Source organism: Scyliorhinus torazame, chromosome 8 (assembly GCF_047496885.1).
Source record: "Scyliorhinus torazame isolate Kashiwa2021f chromosome 8, sScyTor2.1, whole genome shotgun sequence".
Taxonomy (NCBI): Eukaryota; Metazoa; Chordata; class Chondrichthyes; order Carcharhiniformes; family Scyliorhinidae; genus Scyliorhinus; species Scyliorhinus torazame.
In genome coordinates this window covers 104,667,473-104,683,294 of record NC_092714.1, presented here as the reverse complement: position 1 = coordinate 104,683,294, position 15,822 = coordinate 104,667,473, and the positions used below count along the sequence as shown (strand labels likewise).

The 15,822-nt window shown below is 45.1% G+C and overlaps 1 protein-coding gene across 15 annotated transcripts in view; it reads left to right on the top strand.

Moving 5' to 3' along the window:
• Positions 1-15,822, top strand: part of dmd (dystrophin) — a 3,042,490-nt gene that overhangs the window by 1,274,871 nt on the left and 1,751,797 nt on the right. For all 15 annotated transcript variants that reach the window (XM_072513983.1, XM_072513987.1, XM_072513978.1 and 12 more), the window contains one exon: positions 6,671-6,816. In XM_072513983.1, coding sequence (XP_072370084.1) covers positions 6,671-6,816 — 146 coding nt within the window. The remainder of the gene's footprint in view (positions 1-6,670; positions 6,817-15,822) is intronic.

Here is a 15,822-nt window from a genome sequence, read left to right as displayed (position 1 = left end):
AGCGATGGAACCTTGCCACTATCGCCCTTGGTGGCTCATCAGCCTTGGGTCTCCTCGCCAGGACCCGGTGAGCCCCTACCAGCTCCAGGGGGGTCGGAGAGGCCTCCGCTCTCTTCAGCGCATGGAGCATCGTACTCGCATACGCCCCGGCATCAGCTCCCTCCACTCCTTCTGGAACACCCAGAATCCGGAGGTTCTTCCTCTCTACCTGTTCTCCAGGACCTCAATTCTCTAGGCCCACCTCCTGTGCACCGCCTCGTGCGCCTCCATTTTTACCGCCAGGCCCAGGATCTCGTCCTCGTTGTCATTCATTTTATCTTTCACCTCACGGAGCTCCACCGCCTGGGTCTTCTGGGTCTCCTTCAGCCCCTCGATCTCCAACAGCATTGGCGCCAGCACCTCCTTTTTCAGCTCCTCCACACAGCGCTTAAGGAACTCCTGCTGGTCCGGCCCCCATGCTGCTCGCCCTCCGCCATCTTGCTTTTTCCCCCTCGATTTTGCCGCTGCTCCAGAGCCTCTTTTTTCGCCGCTGCACCGCTGATCTCGGCCATATATCGTCAGGGAGGACCTGACTGCACCTTCCCACACAGGATCAATTCAAAAAAGTTCCGTTGGGGCTCCTCTGGAGAGCCCGAAAGTCCATTGTTGCGGGAGCTGCCAAAACGTGCGGCTTAGCTCCGCATCGCCGCAACCGGAAGTCTAGGTAGCTTTCTGAAATCACTCCTGGTATCATATGTTATTTTCTAAGTCTAAACAAAGATTGTAGACTTCCAGTTAACACAAATACTTTATTCAATGGATTTGTTCTGTTTCCAGAGCTTAACCAGATATAATACAGTCAAGAGGTATGACCAGTGAAGCTAAGGTAAACTGCCTATGCTGAGCCGTCGCTGTCTGCTGCTGCTCACTAGCTCTGTGCTTCTGAAAGAGGCAGATCCTCCTTAGGCTGGACCCTTTATACCTGTCTCTGATGCTGCCCTCTAGTGATGCTGTGGCTGTTGCATCTGTCTGTAGTTCCTGGTGTATGTGCAGATGTACGTACAGATGTACAGATCATTACAGGTCTGGCAGCATCTGTGAAGAGCAAAACAGTTACCAGGCAGAATCGCGGGGTGTTTCGCCCACCAGCTGGAGAGCCGGTGAGAGACCCATAATGCTCTTTCAGGAAGGCCCACTGGACCACGAGCCAATCGAGATCCCGAGGGCAGACATCTCATCTATTGACTGCTGCTGACTATCAGAGGTGCACAGCTCTTGTGCTCACCAGTTCCACTGAGGAAGCTGGTATCCCAGATCCTACACCCCCCCCCCCCCCCACATTCCCGATGTTGAGTCCCTCAATCAGGCAGTGAGTGCTTTCAATTGAGGGACCACCAAACCCCACCACCAGAAGTGAGAAGCTGGCCATTTTACCTATCTTGCATACCGCATGTGGACCGCTCCGCCCACCACTGGGTTACTGGTGGTGATGGGATGAGGCATGGGATGAGGCCCTGGGATTGTCATCAATTGGCCACATAAGAGCCTCAATAGATAGCAGGTGGGCAGGTTGACCAGAAACCTTCCCACCCAATACTTAATTCTGGCAATGGCAGGGAGACAACTAGTATGCCACCATTCCACCTAATTACATGCTTCCAAACTCGTCACTAGCGAGAGCACAAGATTCTACTCATAATTTCAGTTCTGTGACCTTTCCATCTTCCCACATGCTGCCGAGACATGCTGAGTACTTACAGCATTTTCTGATTTTATTTCAGATCTCAGGCACCTGCAGTATTTGGTATTTTATTTAGCTGCACAGTAGTTCTGCCAGTGTTCAGAATATCACAGACCGGAAGATGACTAAAGAGCACTTTGGTTTTTTACTTGCTGATGGAGCAGATTTGGCATTGAGAGTTGAGACTTCGCAAAGTTTTGCTGCAAAGATGAGATGATGTACTCTGTGTCCATGTCTGTGTCGTGTGGGATTTAAAAAAAAAAATGCTCTTTGATGCTAAGAATATCTGACTGCCGTTCGTTAAAAAAGCAGAGCTTCTGTCATGGACTTTAATTTGGACTCTAATCCAAACATAGATAAATCCAGAAGATTACATTGGAGTGAACCAAATATTATTCGGATTGCAGTGGAAGCGCCACTAATGGTGGAGGGGCATGTAATGAGAGGGGGTGGGGATAAGGGGGGTGGGGTGGTGGGGTGAGAGAGAGATGCAAAGGAGGTCAAAATGGGAAGGGCAGATGATACGTGTAGTGATCTGTATATCTGCTGGGATGTAAAGGATTAACAACTGTATTATAGTGCTAGAAGACCACTAGATGGCAGCACCATATCCATGTATATAAACTGTACTCTGAGGAGATTCCTGCCTCTTCGTATCAGGTGTGACTAGAGAGCAGAGTGTTAGCGATATAGCTTAGTTGGCACGTGTAGGTAAACATTATTTATACTTCTTCTTATTTACTTAATCATCCGTTATAGTTGTAGAAGAGTGAGCAATTCATAGTTATTTATATTCATTATTCAATAAATGTTATTTGCTTAATTTGAAGACTGATAGATTTATTGAACTATAACCATCAGACCATTCTGGAAGTAAGCAAACGAGTAACGACGTATTTCAATCTCGTAATATAACATGGTACCAGAATCTGGCTTTAAAAAAAACTAGCTAGATTGATTAAGAAAGGTCAGAAAAAGAATAAATTAGTAACAGCTATTCAACTGGGTAAGCGTCACAGCAAACGGATCCTTCGAAGAAAAACACCTTGATGGACCACGCACAAGTTCCACGTCAACTCAAGACTCTAATTGGAAATTGTTCAAACAACAGTTTCAAATATACTTCGAAGCTACTGATTTAACTACTGCAACTGATGCTAGAAAAATTGCATTTCTTCTGTCAATGGCAGGACAGCATGCAATCGAAATATATAATTCATTCCAATGTTCTGCTGGTCAATACATAGCTAAATTTGAAGTAATATTAAGTAAATGTGATGACCACTGCAAGATACAAATGAATGAAACATTTGAACGTTTCATATTCAACAAAAGATTGTAGAAAGAAGGGGAATCATTTACTAGCTTTGTGACAGACTTAAAACTCCGAGCTCAATCTTGCAATTTTGCAGCACTGCATGATTCGTTAATTCGGATCAAATTGTATATTTCATAAATGATGAACATCTAAGAGAAAGGTTTTTAAGACAGCAAGACCTAACATTACAATTAACAATTGAAAAATGCCTAGCACATGAGCAGTGCAAGAATCAATATAATGAATATTATACCCGTGAAAAAGGTGCGAAAATCCACTATGAAATTGAGTATGTAAAAATGGTGTCGCAATTGATGAAGAAGCACGTTATGGACGGCAGCCATCTTGCCCATGCGCATTTGAACCCTGCACATGCGCACTTAGTCAAAAAATGCGAGACGGAAGAGAACCGGTCTGCGCATGCGCGGAAGTATCTCGTGTCAAAACGTCAATGTCATGACGTGCTATAGATGTGGAACCGCCCATTTAAAGAGGAAATGTCCAGCACATAGAAAGCAATGCTCTAAGTGTGGCAAACTTAATCATTATGCTTCGCAGTGTAGATCTTCTCTCAATTTTCAACCTCCTAAACTAAAATACAGGAACATCAGTGTTCGGCGTGGAGATTCAACAGAGAAAGAAACCGAAGAGAACTTTTCATCAGACAATGACAATTTTTCACTCAACAATACTTTTTACGTTGGAATTATAGACGAATGCGAGGAAACAAAAGAAACGTCAAGTAACCCCCTGCAAATCGATTCAGTCAACACCAATAATGAATGGAATTCTGTCATTCATGTTAACAACTGCCCTATTTTGTTTAAACTTGACATGGGAGCTTCAGCAAACCTACTATCAAGATTGGATCTCAGTAGGATTTAACAAGAACCTGAGATACTTCCAGCAGCTTGCAGACTGAGGGACTATAACAGCAACCTGATCTCTTCAATAGGATCATGCCATTTGGAAGTCTCGAACAAACAAACTCTTAAGATTTAAAATAGTAAACAATAATAAATCTTCACTTTTCGCAGCACGAGCGTGTAAAGACTTGTAACTTGTACAACTTACACCAATTTACACCAAGTTTGGATGAGGAAATCCAATGCATCTTGAATCAGTACCCTGATGTTTTCAGAGGCATGGGTACACTACCGTTCCAGTATAAAGTTTTACTCAGGAAGGATGCCAAGTCAGTTATTCATCCGCCGAGGAGAATTCCTGCTCCTTTGCGAGAACGGTTAAAAGAAGAACTAGACTGACATAAAATCCAAGGCATTATATCTTGAGGCACACAACCGACTGACTGGGTCATCTCATTGGTTTGCGGAAAAGACCATCAGGTCATCTTTGCATCTGCATTGATCCTAAAGATCTCAATAGGAATTTAAGAAAGGAACACTATCCCATACCAAAGCATGAGGAATTCACAAGTGAGATGGCGAATGCATGCATTTTCACAAAGTTAGACATGTCACAGGGATGTTGGAAATGCAACTCGATGACTTGAGCAGACTACTATGTATATTTAACACACCCTTTAGATGATTTTGCTTCAACCATGTGCTGTTTGGTATCATACCTGCATCTGAGATATTCCCCAGGATCATGGAGCAAATGACAGAAGGAATTGAAGGTGTGAGGGTGTACATTGATGACATCATTATTTGGTCTACAACCAAGGAAGAGCACATTGAACGTTTAAAACAAGTATTTAACGCATCAACAAGTATGGACTCAAACTAAATTAAGCAAAATGTACCTTTGCAAAGTCTTCACTTAAATTTCTGGGAGATACCATTTCTCATCAAGGTGCCAGATCTGATGATTGTAAAATAGCAACAATTCAAAACATGAAGATGCCAGAAGACATGAAAGCTGTTCTCAGATTTTTAGGCTTCGGCGATTTTCTTGGCAAGTTTATCTCCAACTTGTCAGCAAGAACAACAGCATTGAGAAATTTTTATCAGAAAATCTACTATTTTTGAGTGGACACAGAGCCATCAGAAAGTGTGGACAGATTTAAAACCACCGCTCATGACTGCACTGATACTCGCTTTCTTCAATCCGAAAAGAGCAACCAAGATTTCCACTGATGCAAGTCAGGATGGGATAGGGGCAGTTCTTTTACAATAAGATGAACATTTTGATTGGATTCCTGTAGCATATGCTTCAAGAGCAATGACAGCAACGGAGTGCAGATACGCACAAATTAAGAAGTAATGTCTAGGTCTATTGACAGGAGTACTCAGAGTCCATGATTATGTCTCTGGACTCCCAACCTTCACAGTTGAGATGGGTCTAAGTATCACAATATAAGAACCCCTCTCATTCATGAAAGCCCCATAAACAAATTAATCCCTTTTAAAAATAGGCTTGTGTTCATAATTCCACATCAAAGACAGCTAATCTTTTAAAAATGTTTTTATGCTGTCGGTCAAACTATGAATTTAGAAACCCCTGCTGAGAGAATTGTACATACTGGAAGGCAACCAAATATTAATAATGACAAAATGATAACCTCAGGGGAAATGTCAACAAACAGCTATTGTAACTGCTAGAACAGATTTTTCCAACTCTGTGCCACAAACAGTCTATATTTTCATTTTTAAAGGACTGGGGATTCAAATAACTTCACAGCATGACAGTTGTACTAACCTACTAACATTTAATGCATGAGTCACAATTTTTTTTTTAAAGTACACCTGTGAGTTAAGGCCCTTCTACAGTGAAAAATGGTGGCTGTTCAAATGGCCCTGTTGAGTTCAGGTTTCTCTCGTACATGAGTCATGCCCCGCCTGGCCCCTTCTTCCCTGCTGGTGAAAATATGGCGTTCTGCAGCTCTGGCTGCTGGCGGGGCCATGCTTGACACCTCTGCACGAGCACCACCGACATGGCGGAACCACAAAGCGGGCCCGCACGGAGAACGATAGGTCGCTCCCGGATCGCGATGGTCTGCCAATCGGTGGCCCCTAATCGCGGGCCTGCCCGTCATCGAGGCCACCCCCCCCCCCCCCCGGTGTCCGATTTCTCCCCCCCCCCCCCCACCATAACGCCAATATCAGCCGCGACTCCAAGTTCCCACCGGGTGGAAACACATTAGAACCACGCTGGCGGAACGTTGCGAGCACTCTGCCCATCGAGCATGGAGAATCGCTGGGTGGGGCCTTTTTCAACGGCCCCCAACCAGCACCACGGCAATCGCGCACGGACGAATGGCGGCGATTCTCTGGTCGCTGGGGAATCGCGTGCCGGCATGTAAGCCTAGTTTGGGTAATTCTCCGCCCCCGCGGCGAGCGCGATTTCAGCGCGGAGGGTCAGAGAATGGAATTGAGGCGCAGATCAGCCAAGATCTACCTAAATGGCAGAGGAGAGTCAATGGATCAAATGGTTTACTCCTGCTCCTAATGCCCTTATCTGAGCATATTAAGACATAACTGTAGCAGCAGGATTGACCAAATCACTATTAAATTACCCCAAAAAAGTGTGACCAGCTGTAAGTAGATCATAGGACTGTGCTTTTCTGAACTATAAGCTTTTTGTCCAAATTGGAGGGGGTGGGAATATCAACCTGAATTAGGTTTAATTTATAAATACAGATTTATTAATACATTTTTTTCCTTTCCCAGTTCTGCAGAGCCTGCCTACCCTTCGCTACAAGGAGACGATGAACACCTTGGTTTTGTGGATCCAGCAATGTGAAGCCAAATTAACTGTGCCTCGTGTCACAGTCACAGAATATGAAATTATGGAGCAGCGACTCAAGGAACTGAAAGTAGGCAGCCTAATTATTGAATTGATCCAATTATTGTAATGGTAGAATAGCAATCTAGTTATCTTTCATGTGAGGGACCAAGCATTAATCACAGATAGATATATCAATTTTTTTGCACTTGGGAAGATGATTTTTGATGATACCATCACATTCTGAAAAGTCCGAAAGACAAGCAATTGGAGACAATAATATTGATCAAATTAAACACTGGAGTAGACAAGTATTTAGCACTGAGAAGCCCAAGACAAGCCTCCTGCTGTGTGACTACATTATTTCTCACCCATTCCGAGTCAAGAGTTGCGAGATGTTTCCAATTTAAAACTTTCAATTCCTGGGTTTGTAATAATGGATGATTATGCTGAGCCAAACACATAACAAAAAGGATGTGACAGGAAGCAGAGGTAGTTTTAAGTAATCTATATTTGTATTGCTGGGTGTTAGAAATAAGGTACAGATTTAAGTGAGTTTAGTTTAGTGTTTCTGTGTAGGAAAAAGTAAGACTCTAATTAGATTTATGTATTTGCATGTCTGGTGATTTTGGTTTCAGTTTAAACTTTGGGTGCAATCCTCCCATCTGCAGACTAAGTCTCCCATCAGCAAGAAAACAAAAATGATTCCCAATGATGCTCGGAGTAACACTGATTTTTTTTTTTTGCTTTGGCTTTGAGAAGGCGAGGCCTAAATCTGACCTCAATACTGTTTCAACCCCCCAGTCCCTGTCCCTTGGTAGTACCAACTTGGCACCTTGAACGCCGGGGGGGGGGGACAAGGGGGTGAGTACCCTCCCTACTTGTGCCTCTATTTAGCTAGTCTTCCCATCTGCAACCTTTAATTTAAACTGTCTGTCAGCATGATAAAATGAAAGATTTGTGAGATGAAGGTAAAATCTTTCCTTTAAGATGATGGAAATTGTTTGAAGTTGTTTTTTCATGGTCTGTTTCATTGGCCTTTATCTTTTTTCCAAATCTGTACGCATACCTAGAAACCTGAATGCTTTTAACACCATGGTTTACATTCTATTTCATGGACCATTGCCTTTTAACAGCCTTGTGATTGACAAGTCCAGGCAAATTCAAAGGAAGGTAGACTATTTAATTATATAGCTCGATAGGGGACTGTTAACTCTGAAGCACTTCCTCTTTTGAGCAGTTGTTCTTTGCAAATGCAGTTTTCAATGCTGTCTCTTTATCCTGAAGAACTTCCTAGAAAGACGAGGTGCACTATCTGAGTGCTGCTGCCGCACCTGAAATTGTGAACACTTCAAATGTTCCACATTCTTAGAGTCATAGATGTTTACAGCATGGAAACAAGCCCTTTGGCCCAGCTTGTCCATGCCGCCCAGTTTCTATCACGAAACTAGTCCTGCATTTTGCCCATATACCTCTATACCCACCCTGCCCATGTAACTGTCTAACTTTTTAAAAGAAAAAAAATTGTACCCGCCTCTACCACTGCCTCTGGCAGCTCGATCCAGATGCTCACCACCCTCTGTGGCGAAGAAATGTCCCCTCTGGTTTCATTTGTACCTCTCCCCTCACATCTTAAACCTATGCCTTCTAGTTCTAGACTCCTCTACCTTTGGGAAAAGATGTTGACTATCTACCTTATCTATGCCCCTCATTATTTTATAGACCTCTATAAGATCACCCTTAAGCCTCCTACACTTTAGGGAAAAAAGTCCCAGCCTACCCAGCCTTTCCTTATAGCTCAGACCATCAAGTCCTGGTAGCATTTTCATAAATCTTTTCTGCACTCTTTCTAGTTTAACAATATACTTCCTGTAATGTGACCAGAACTGAACGCAGTATTCCATGTGTGGTCGTACTAATATCTTGTAAACTTCATCAAGACATCCCAACTCCTGTAATCAATATTCTGACCAATAAAACCAAGCACATTGAATGCCTTCTTCACCACCCTGTCCACCTGCCACTCCACCTTCAAGGAGCTATGAACTTATACCCCTAGATCTCTTTGTTCTGGGACTCTCCCCAACTCCCTACCATTAACTGAGTAGGTCCTGCCCCGATTCGATCTACCAAAATGCATCACCTCACATTTATCCAAATTAACTCGATCTGCCATTAATCGGCCCACTGGAGCAATTGGTCAAGATCCTGTTGCAATCTTATATAACCTCTTTACTATCCATTATGTCATCTGCAAACTTACTAACCATGCCTCATCCAAATCATTCATATATATAACAAATAACAGTGGACCCAGCACCAATCCCTGAGGCACACCACTGGTCACAGGCCTCCAGTTTGAAGAATCACCCTCCACAACCACCCTTTGGCTTCGGGCGCCAAGTCAATTTTGCATCCAATTGGCTACCTCATCTTGGATTCTGTGAGATTTAACCTTTTGCAAAAACCTACCATGTGGTTCCTTGTCAAAGGCCTTGCTAAAGTCCATGCAGACAACATCGACTGCACTGCCCGCATCTGCCTTCTTCGTTACCCTTTCAAAAAACTCAATCAAATTGGTGAGACATGACTTTCCCCTTACAAAGCTTGCTAACTTTCCCTAATTAGCCCTTGCCTGTCTAAATGCCTGTAGATCCTGTCCCTGAGAGTACCCACTACAGAAGTAAGGCTAACCGGTCTGTAGTTCCCAGGCTTATCCCTACAGCCTTTCTTAAACAAGGGCACAGCATTTGTTCCCATCCAATCTTCAGGCACCTCTCCTGTGGCTGTCGATGATTCAAATATCTCAGCTAGGGGGCCGGCAATTTCCTCCCTAGCCTCCCACAACGTCCTGGGATACATTTCATCAAGTTCCGGGGATTTATCTATCTTGATGCACTTTAATACCTCCAGCACCTCTTTCTCGGTAACATCTACACTCCTCAAGACATCGCTTTTTATTTCCCTAACATTCGTGCCTTTCTCAACAGTAAGTACTGACGAGAAATATTCATTTAGGACCTCTCCTATCTCTGTGGGTCTGCACATGGGTGACCTTAGAACATAGAAAAATACAGCACAGAACAGGCCCTTCGGCCCACGATGTTGTGCCGAACCTTTGTCCTAGATTAATCATAAATTATCATAGAATTTACAGTGCAGAAGGAGGCCATTCGGCCCATTGAGTCTGCACCGGCTCTTGGAAAGAGTACCCTACCCAAGGTCAACACCTCCACCCAACACTAAGGGCAATTTTGGACACTAAGGGCAATTTATCATGGCTAATCCACCTAACCTGCACATCTTTGGACTGTGGGAGGAAACCGGAGCACCCGGAGGAAACCTACGCACACACGGAGAGGATGTGCAGACTCCGCACAGACAGTGACCCAAGCTGGAATCGAACCTGGGACCCTGGAGCTGTGAAGCAATTGTGCTTTACACAATGCTACCGTGCAGCCCTTAAGAACAAATAAATCTACACTATATCATTCTACCGTAATCCATGTACCTATCCAATAGCTGCTTGAAGATCCCTAATGTTTCCGACTCAACTACTTCCACAGGCAGTGCATTTCATGCCCCCACTACTCTCTGGGTAAAGAACCTACCTCTGACATCCCCCCTATATCTTCCACCTTTCACCTTAAATTTATGTCCCCTTGTAATGGTTTGTTCCACCCGGGGGAAAAGTCTCTGACTGTCTACTCTATCTATTCCCCTGATCATCTTATAAACCTCTATCAAGTCGCCCCTCATCCTTCTCCGTTCTAATGAGAAAAAGGCCTAGCACCCTCAACCTTTCCTCGTAAGACCTACTCTCCATTCCAGGCAACATCCTGGTAAATCTCCTTTGCACCTTTCCCAAAGCTTCCACATCCTTCCTAAAATGAGGCGACCAGAACTGTACACAGTACTCCAAATGTGGCCTTACCAAAGTTTTGTACAGCTGCATCATCACCTCACGGCTCTAAAATTCAATCCCTCTGTTAATGAACGCTAGCACACCATAGGCCTTCTTCACAGCTCTATCCACTTGAGTGGCAACTTTCAAAGATGTATGAACATAGACCCCAAGATCTCTCTGCTCCTCCACATTGCCAAGAACTCTACCGTTAACCCTGTATTCCGCATTCATATTTGTCCTTCCAAAATGGACAACCTCACACTTTTCAGGGTTAAACTCCATCTGCCACTTCTCAGCCCAGCTCTGCATCCTATCTATGTCTCTTTGCAGCCGACAACAGCCCTCCTCACTATCCACAACTCCACCAATTTTTGCATCATCTGCAAATTTACTAACCCACCCTTCAACTCCCTCATCCAAGTCATTAATGAAAATCACAAACAGCAGAGGACCCAGAACTGATCCCTGCGGTATGCCACTGGTAACTGGGATCCAGGCTGAATATTTGCCATCCACCTCTCTGACTTCTATCGGTTAGCCAGTTCGTTATCCAACTGGCCAAATTTCCCACTATCCCATGCCTCCTTACTTTCTGCAGAAGCCTACCATGGGGAACCTTATCAAATGCCTTACTAAAATCCATGTACACTACATCCACTGCTTTACCTTCATCCACATGCTTTGTCACCTTCTCGAAGAATTCAATAAGATTTGTAAGGCAAGACCTACCCCTCACAAATCCATGCTGACTATTCCTAATCAAACAGTGTCTTTCCAGATGCTCAGAAATCCTATCCTTCAGTACCCTTTCCATGACTTTGCCTACCACCGAAGTAAGACTAACTGGCCTGTAATTCCCAGGGTTATCCCTAGTCCCTTTTTTGAACAGGGGCACGACATTCGCCACTCTCCAATCCTCTGGTACCACCCCTGTTGACAGTGAGGATGAAAAGATCATTGCCAACGGCTCTGCAATTTTATCTCTTGCTTCCCATAGAATCCTTGGATATATCCCGTCAGGCCCGGGGGACTTGTCAAGTTCTTCAAAATGCCCAACACATCTTCCTTCCTAACAAGTATTTCCTCGAGCTTACCAGTCTGTTTCACACTGTCCTCTCCAACAATATGGCCCCTCTCTTTGTAAATACAGAAGAAAAGTACTCGTTCAAGACCTCTCCTATCTCTTCAGACTCAATACACAATCTCCCGCTACTGTCCTTGATCGGACCTACCCTCGCTCTAGTCATTCACATATTTCTCACATGTGTAAAAGGCCTTGGAGTTTTCCTTGATCCTACCCGCCAAAGATTTTTCATGCCCTCTCTTAGCTCTCCTAATCCCTTTCTTCAGTTCCCTCCTGGCTATCTTGTATCCCTCCAGCACCCTGTCTGAACCTTGTTTCCTCAGCTTTACATAAGTCTCCTTTTTCCTCTGAACAAGACATTCAACCTCTCTTGTCAACCATGGTTCCCTCACTCGACCATCTCTTCCCTGCCTGACAGGGACATACGTATCAAGGACACGTAGTACCTGTTCCTTGAACAAGTTCCACATTTCAGTTGTGTCCTTCCCTGACAGCCTATGTTCCCAACTTATGCACTTCAATTTTTGTCTGACAACATCGTATTTACCCTTCCCCCAATTGTAAACCTTGCCCTGTTGCACGCACCTATCCCTCTCCATTACTAAAGTGAAAGTCACAGAATTGTGGTCACTATCTCCAAAATGCTCCCCCACTAACAAATCTATCACTTGCCCTGGTTCATTACCAAGTACCAAATCCAATATTGCATCCCCTCTGGTCGGACAATCTACATACTGTGTTAGAAAAGCTTCCTGGACACACTGCACAAACACCACCCCCTCCAAACTATTTGATCTAAAGAGTTTCGACTCAATGTTTGGGAAGTTAAAGTCACCCATGACTACTACCCTGTGACTTCTGCACCTTTCCAAAATCTGTTTCCCAATCTGTTCCTCCACATCTCTGCTACTATTGGGGGGCCTATAGAAAACTCCTAACAAGGTGACTGCTCCTTTCCTATTTCTGACTTCAACCCATACTACCTCAGTAGGCAGATACTCCTCGAACTGCCTTTCTGCAGCTGTTATACTATCTCTAATTTACAATGCCACCCACCCACCTCTTTTACCACTCTCCCTAATCTTATTGAAACATCTATAACCAGGGACCTCCAACAACCATTTCTGCCCCTCTTATTTCCAAGTTTCCGTGACGGCCACCACATCGTAGTCCCAAGTACCGATCCATGCCTTAAGTTCACCCACCTTATTCCTGATGCTTCTTGCATTGAAGTATACACACTTCAACCCATCTCCGTGCCTGCAAGTACTCTCCTTTGTCAGTGTTCCCTTCCCCACTGCCTCACTACATGCTTTGGCGTCCTGAATATCGGCTAGCTTAGTTGCTGGACTACAAATCCGGTTCCCATTCCCCTGCCAAATTAGTTTAAACCCTCCCAAAGAGTACTAGACAACCTCCGTCCCAGGATATTGGTGCCCCTCTGGTTCAGATGCAACCCGTCCTGCTTGTACAGGTCCCACCTTCCCCAGAATGCGCTCCAATTATCCAAATACCTGAAGCCCTCCCTCCTACACCATTTCTGCAACCACGTGTTCAGCTGCACTCTCTCCCTATTCCTAGCCTCGCTATCACGTGGCACCGGCAACAAACCAGAGATGACAACTCTGCCTGTCCTGGCTTTTAACTTCCAGCCTAACTCCCTAAACTCGTTTATTACCTCCACACCCCTTTTCCTACCTACGTCGTTGGTACCAATGTGCACCACGACTTCTGGCTGCTCCCCCTCCCCCTTAGGGATCCTGAAGATACGATCTGAGACATCCCTGGCCCTGGCACCCGGGAGGCAACATACCTTCCGGGAGTCTCGCTCGCGACCACAGAACCTCCTATCTAGTCCCCTAACCATTGAATCTCCTATTACTATTGATTTTCTATTCTCCCCCCTTCCCTTCTGAGCCCCAGAGTCAGACTCAGTGCCAGAGACCTGGCTGCTCAGGCCTTCCCCCGGTAGGTCATCCCCCCCCAACAGCATCCAAAACGGTATACTTGTTTTGAAGGGGAACGGCCACGAGGGATCCCTGCACTGTCTGCCTGTTTGTTTTCTTTCCCCTGACTGTAACCCAGCTACTCTTGTCCTGTACCTTGGGTGTGGTTACCTCCCTGTAACTCTTCTCTATCACCCCCTCTGCCTCCTGGATGATCCAGATTCAGCTCCAATTCCCTAACACGGTCTTTGAGGAGCTGGAGTTGGGTGCACTTCCCGCAGGTATAGTCAGCGGGAACACCGGTGGTATCCCTCACCACCCACATCCTACACGAGGAGCATGCAATTGGCCTAGCCTTCATCCCCTCTTACCTTGCAGAATATAGCTGCCCTGTGGACCAACTGGACCTCTGCCCTCCGACTCTGCTCCCAGTCAGCTGCACTCTCTGTAAACTCCTTGCTCCCTTTTCGCTCTTTGCGGAAATGTAGGAAACAAAATGAAAGGAGTGCCTTACTCCCTCCTCACCTAACTCCCTCAGTCACCAAACTCTCACTATAGCACTCAAATGTACCAAATTAAGCACTCCCTCAGTCACCAAACTCTCGCTATAGCACTCAAATGTACCAAATTCTGCACTCCCTCAGTCACCAAACTCTTACTACAGCACTCAAATGCACCAAATTCAGCACTCAGTGCAAACAAAGTCTGCACTGTGGGGGATCACTTTTATACTGTGAATCTAGCCTCTGAAAACTGGCCTGATCCAATTAACTAATTAACAAGCTCCAGCTGCAAGTACCTACAAGTAGAAACTTTGTTTAAAGCTGATTGAAAATTCACCTTCTTCTAAACCAAACAGCAACTTTTAAGTTAATTATCTAAATAAAAAAAAGACTAGACTTTAGATAAAAATGAAGCCTTATACTCCCTCAGTCACCAAACTCTCACTATAGCACTCAAATGCACCAAATTCAGCACTCAGAGCAAACAAAGTCTGCACTGTCGGGGATCACTTTTATACTGTGAATCTAGCCTCTGAAAACTGGCCTGATCCAATTAACTAATTAACAAGCTCCAGCTGCAAGTACCTACAAGTAGAACCTTTGTTTAAAGCTGATTGAAAATTTACCTTCTTCTAAACCAAACAGCAACTTAATGTGGACCAGGTGAAACAGCACCCGGGGGTGTCTCCCGGGTCATTGGAGAACCCTGGGTGGTCAGGGTAAGACCCTCCCTCTGGAACGCGGGCACCTTGGCACTGCCCGGATGGCACCTTGGCACTGCCCGGATGGCACCTTGGCACTGCCACCCTGGCACTGCCAAGGTGCCCTGATGTAACAGTCAAGCCAGCAGGAGCATTGCCCGAGTGCCAGGGTGTCATTGCCAAGGGCCAGGGAGCAAGCGGGGCCATGCCCATAAAATGAGGGTGGAGGGGGTTTGAAAGGTGGGGACTGCAGGGCAGGGCCTCCAGGAGGTTGAGTGGGTGATGGGTGGGGGTCCTAGAAAGAAGGGGGGACCTGAAGAGGGGGGACTCCCAGGGACCCGATAGCGGGGTATCGTCACTTGGTGGGTGTGGGATAGTGTCCATATGTGTGGGAGATGACATTGCCCATGGGTTGAGAGTGTGGAGGACCCACAAATTCACTTAGAGATCGGGGCACCCTTTCAAAATGCAGCCCGATCTCGGAGTTCAGCTCCCCAGTCCTAAATAAAAATCCAAGTGTGGACTAAACCGGTCAGAAACTCCCCAGGGCCCAAAAAGTGACTTAAGTGTCCTTGAATAGCAGTGGGGAACTCACTGGCAGAGCCGGCGGGAAACTCTCTGAAAACCCAGCCACAAATAAACTTCGAAATTTTGGGGGAGAATCGGGCCCTATAATTTTAAAGTACTCCTTTGGCTGCAAAGTGCTTTGGGGCGTCATGTGGTTGTGAAAGGCATTACATAAATGTGTCTTTCTTTAACCTCATATATGTGAAAAAGAAAGTTTTCATTTCTATCCAGTGGATTTTGTTGGGTAATTGAAAATCCCAAAAGAGGGATTAAAGTTAAAAAATCCTTCACATGTTCTGCCATATATTTTAATAATTTGTTGAGGAGTCAGTTTAAATACCTCGCTTTGAGGCGTACTGGGACTCATAAGTTTATGGAATGTATGTACA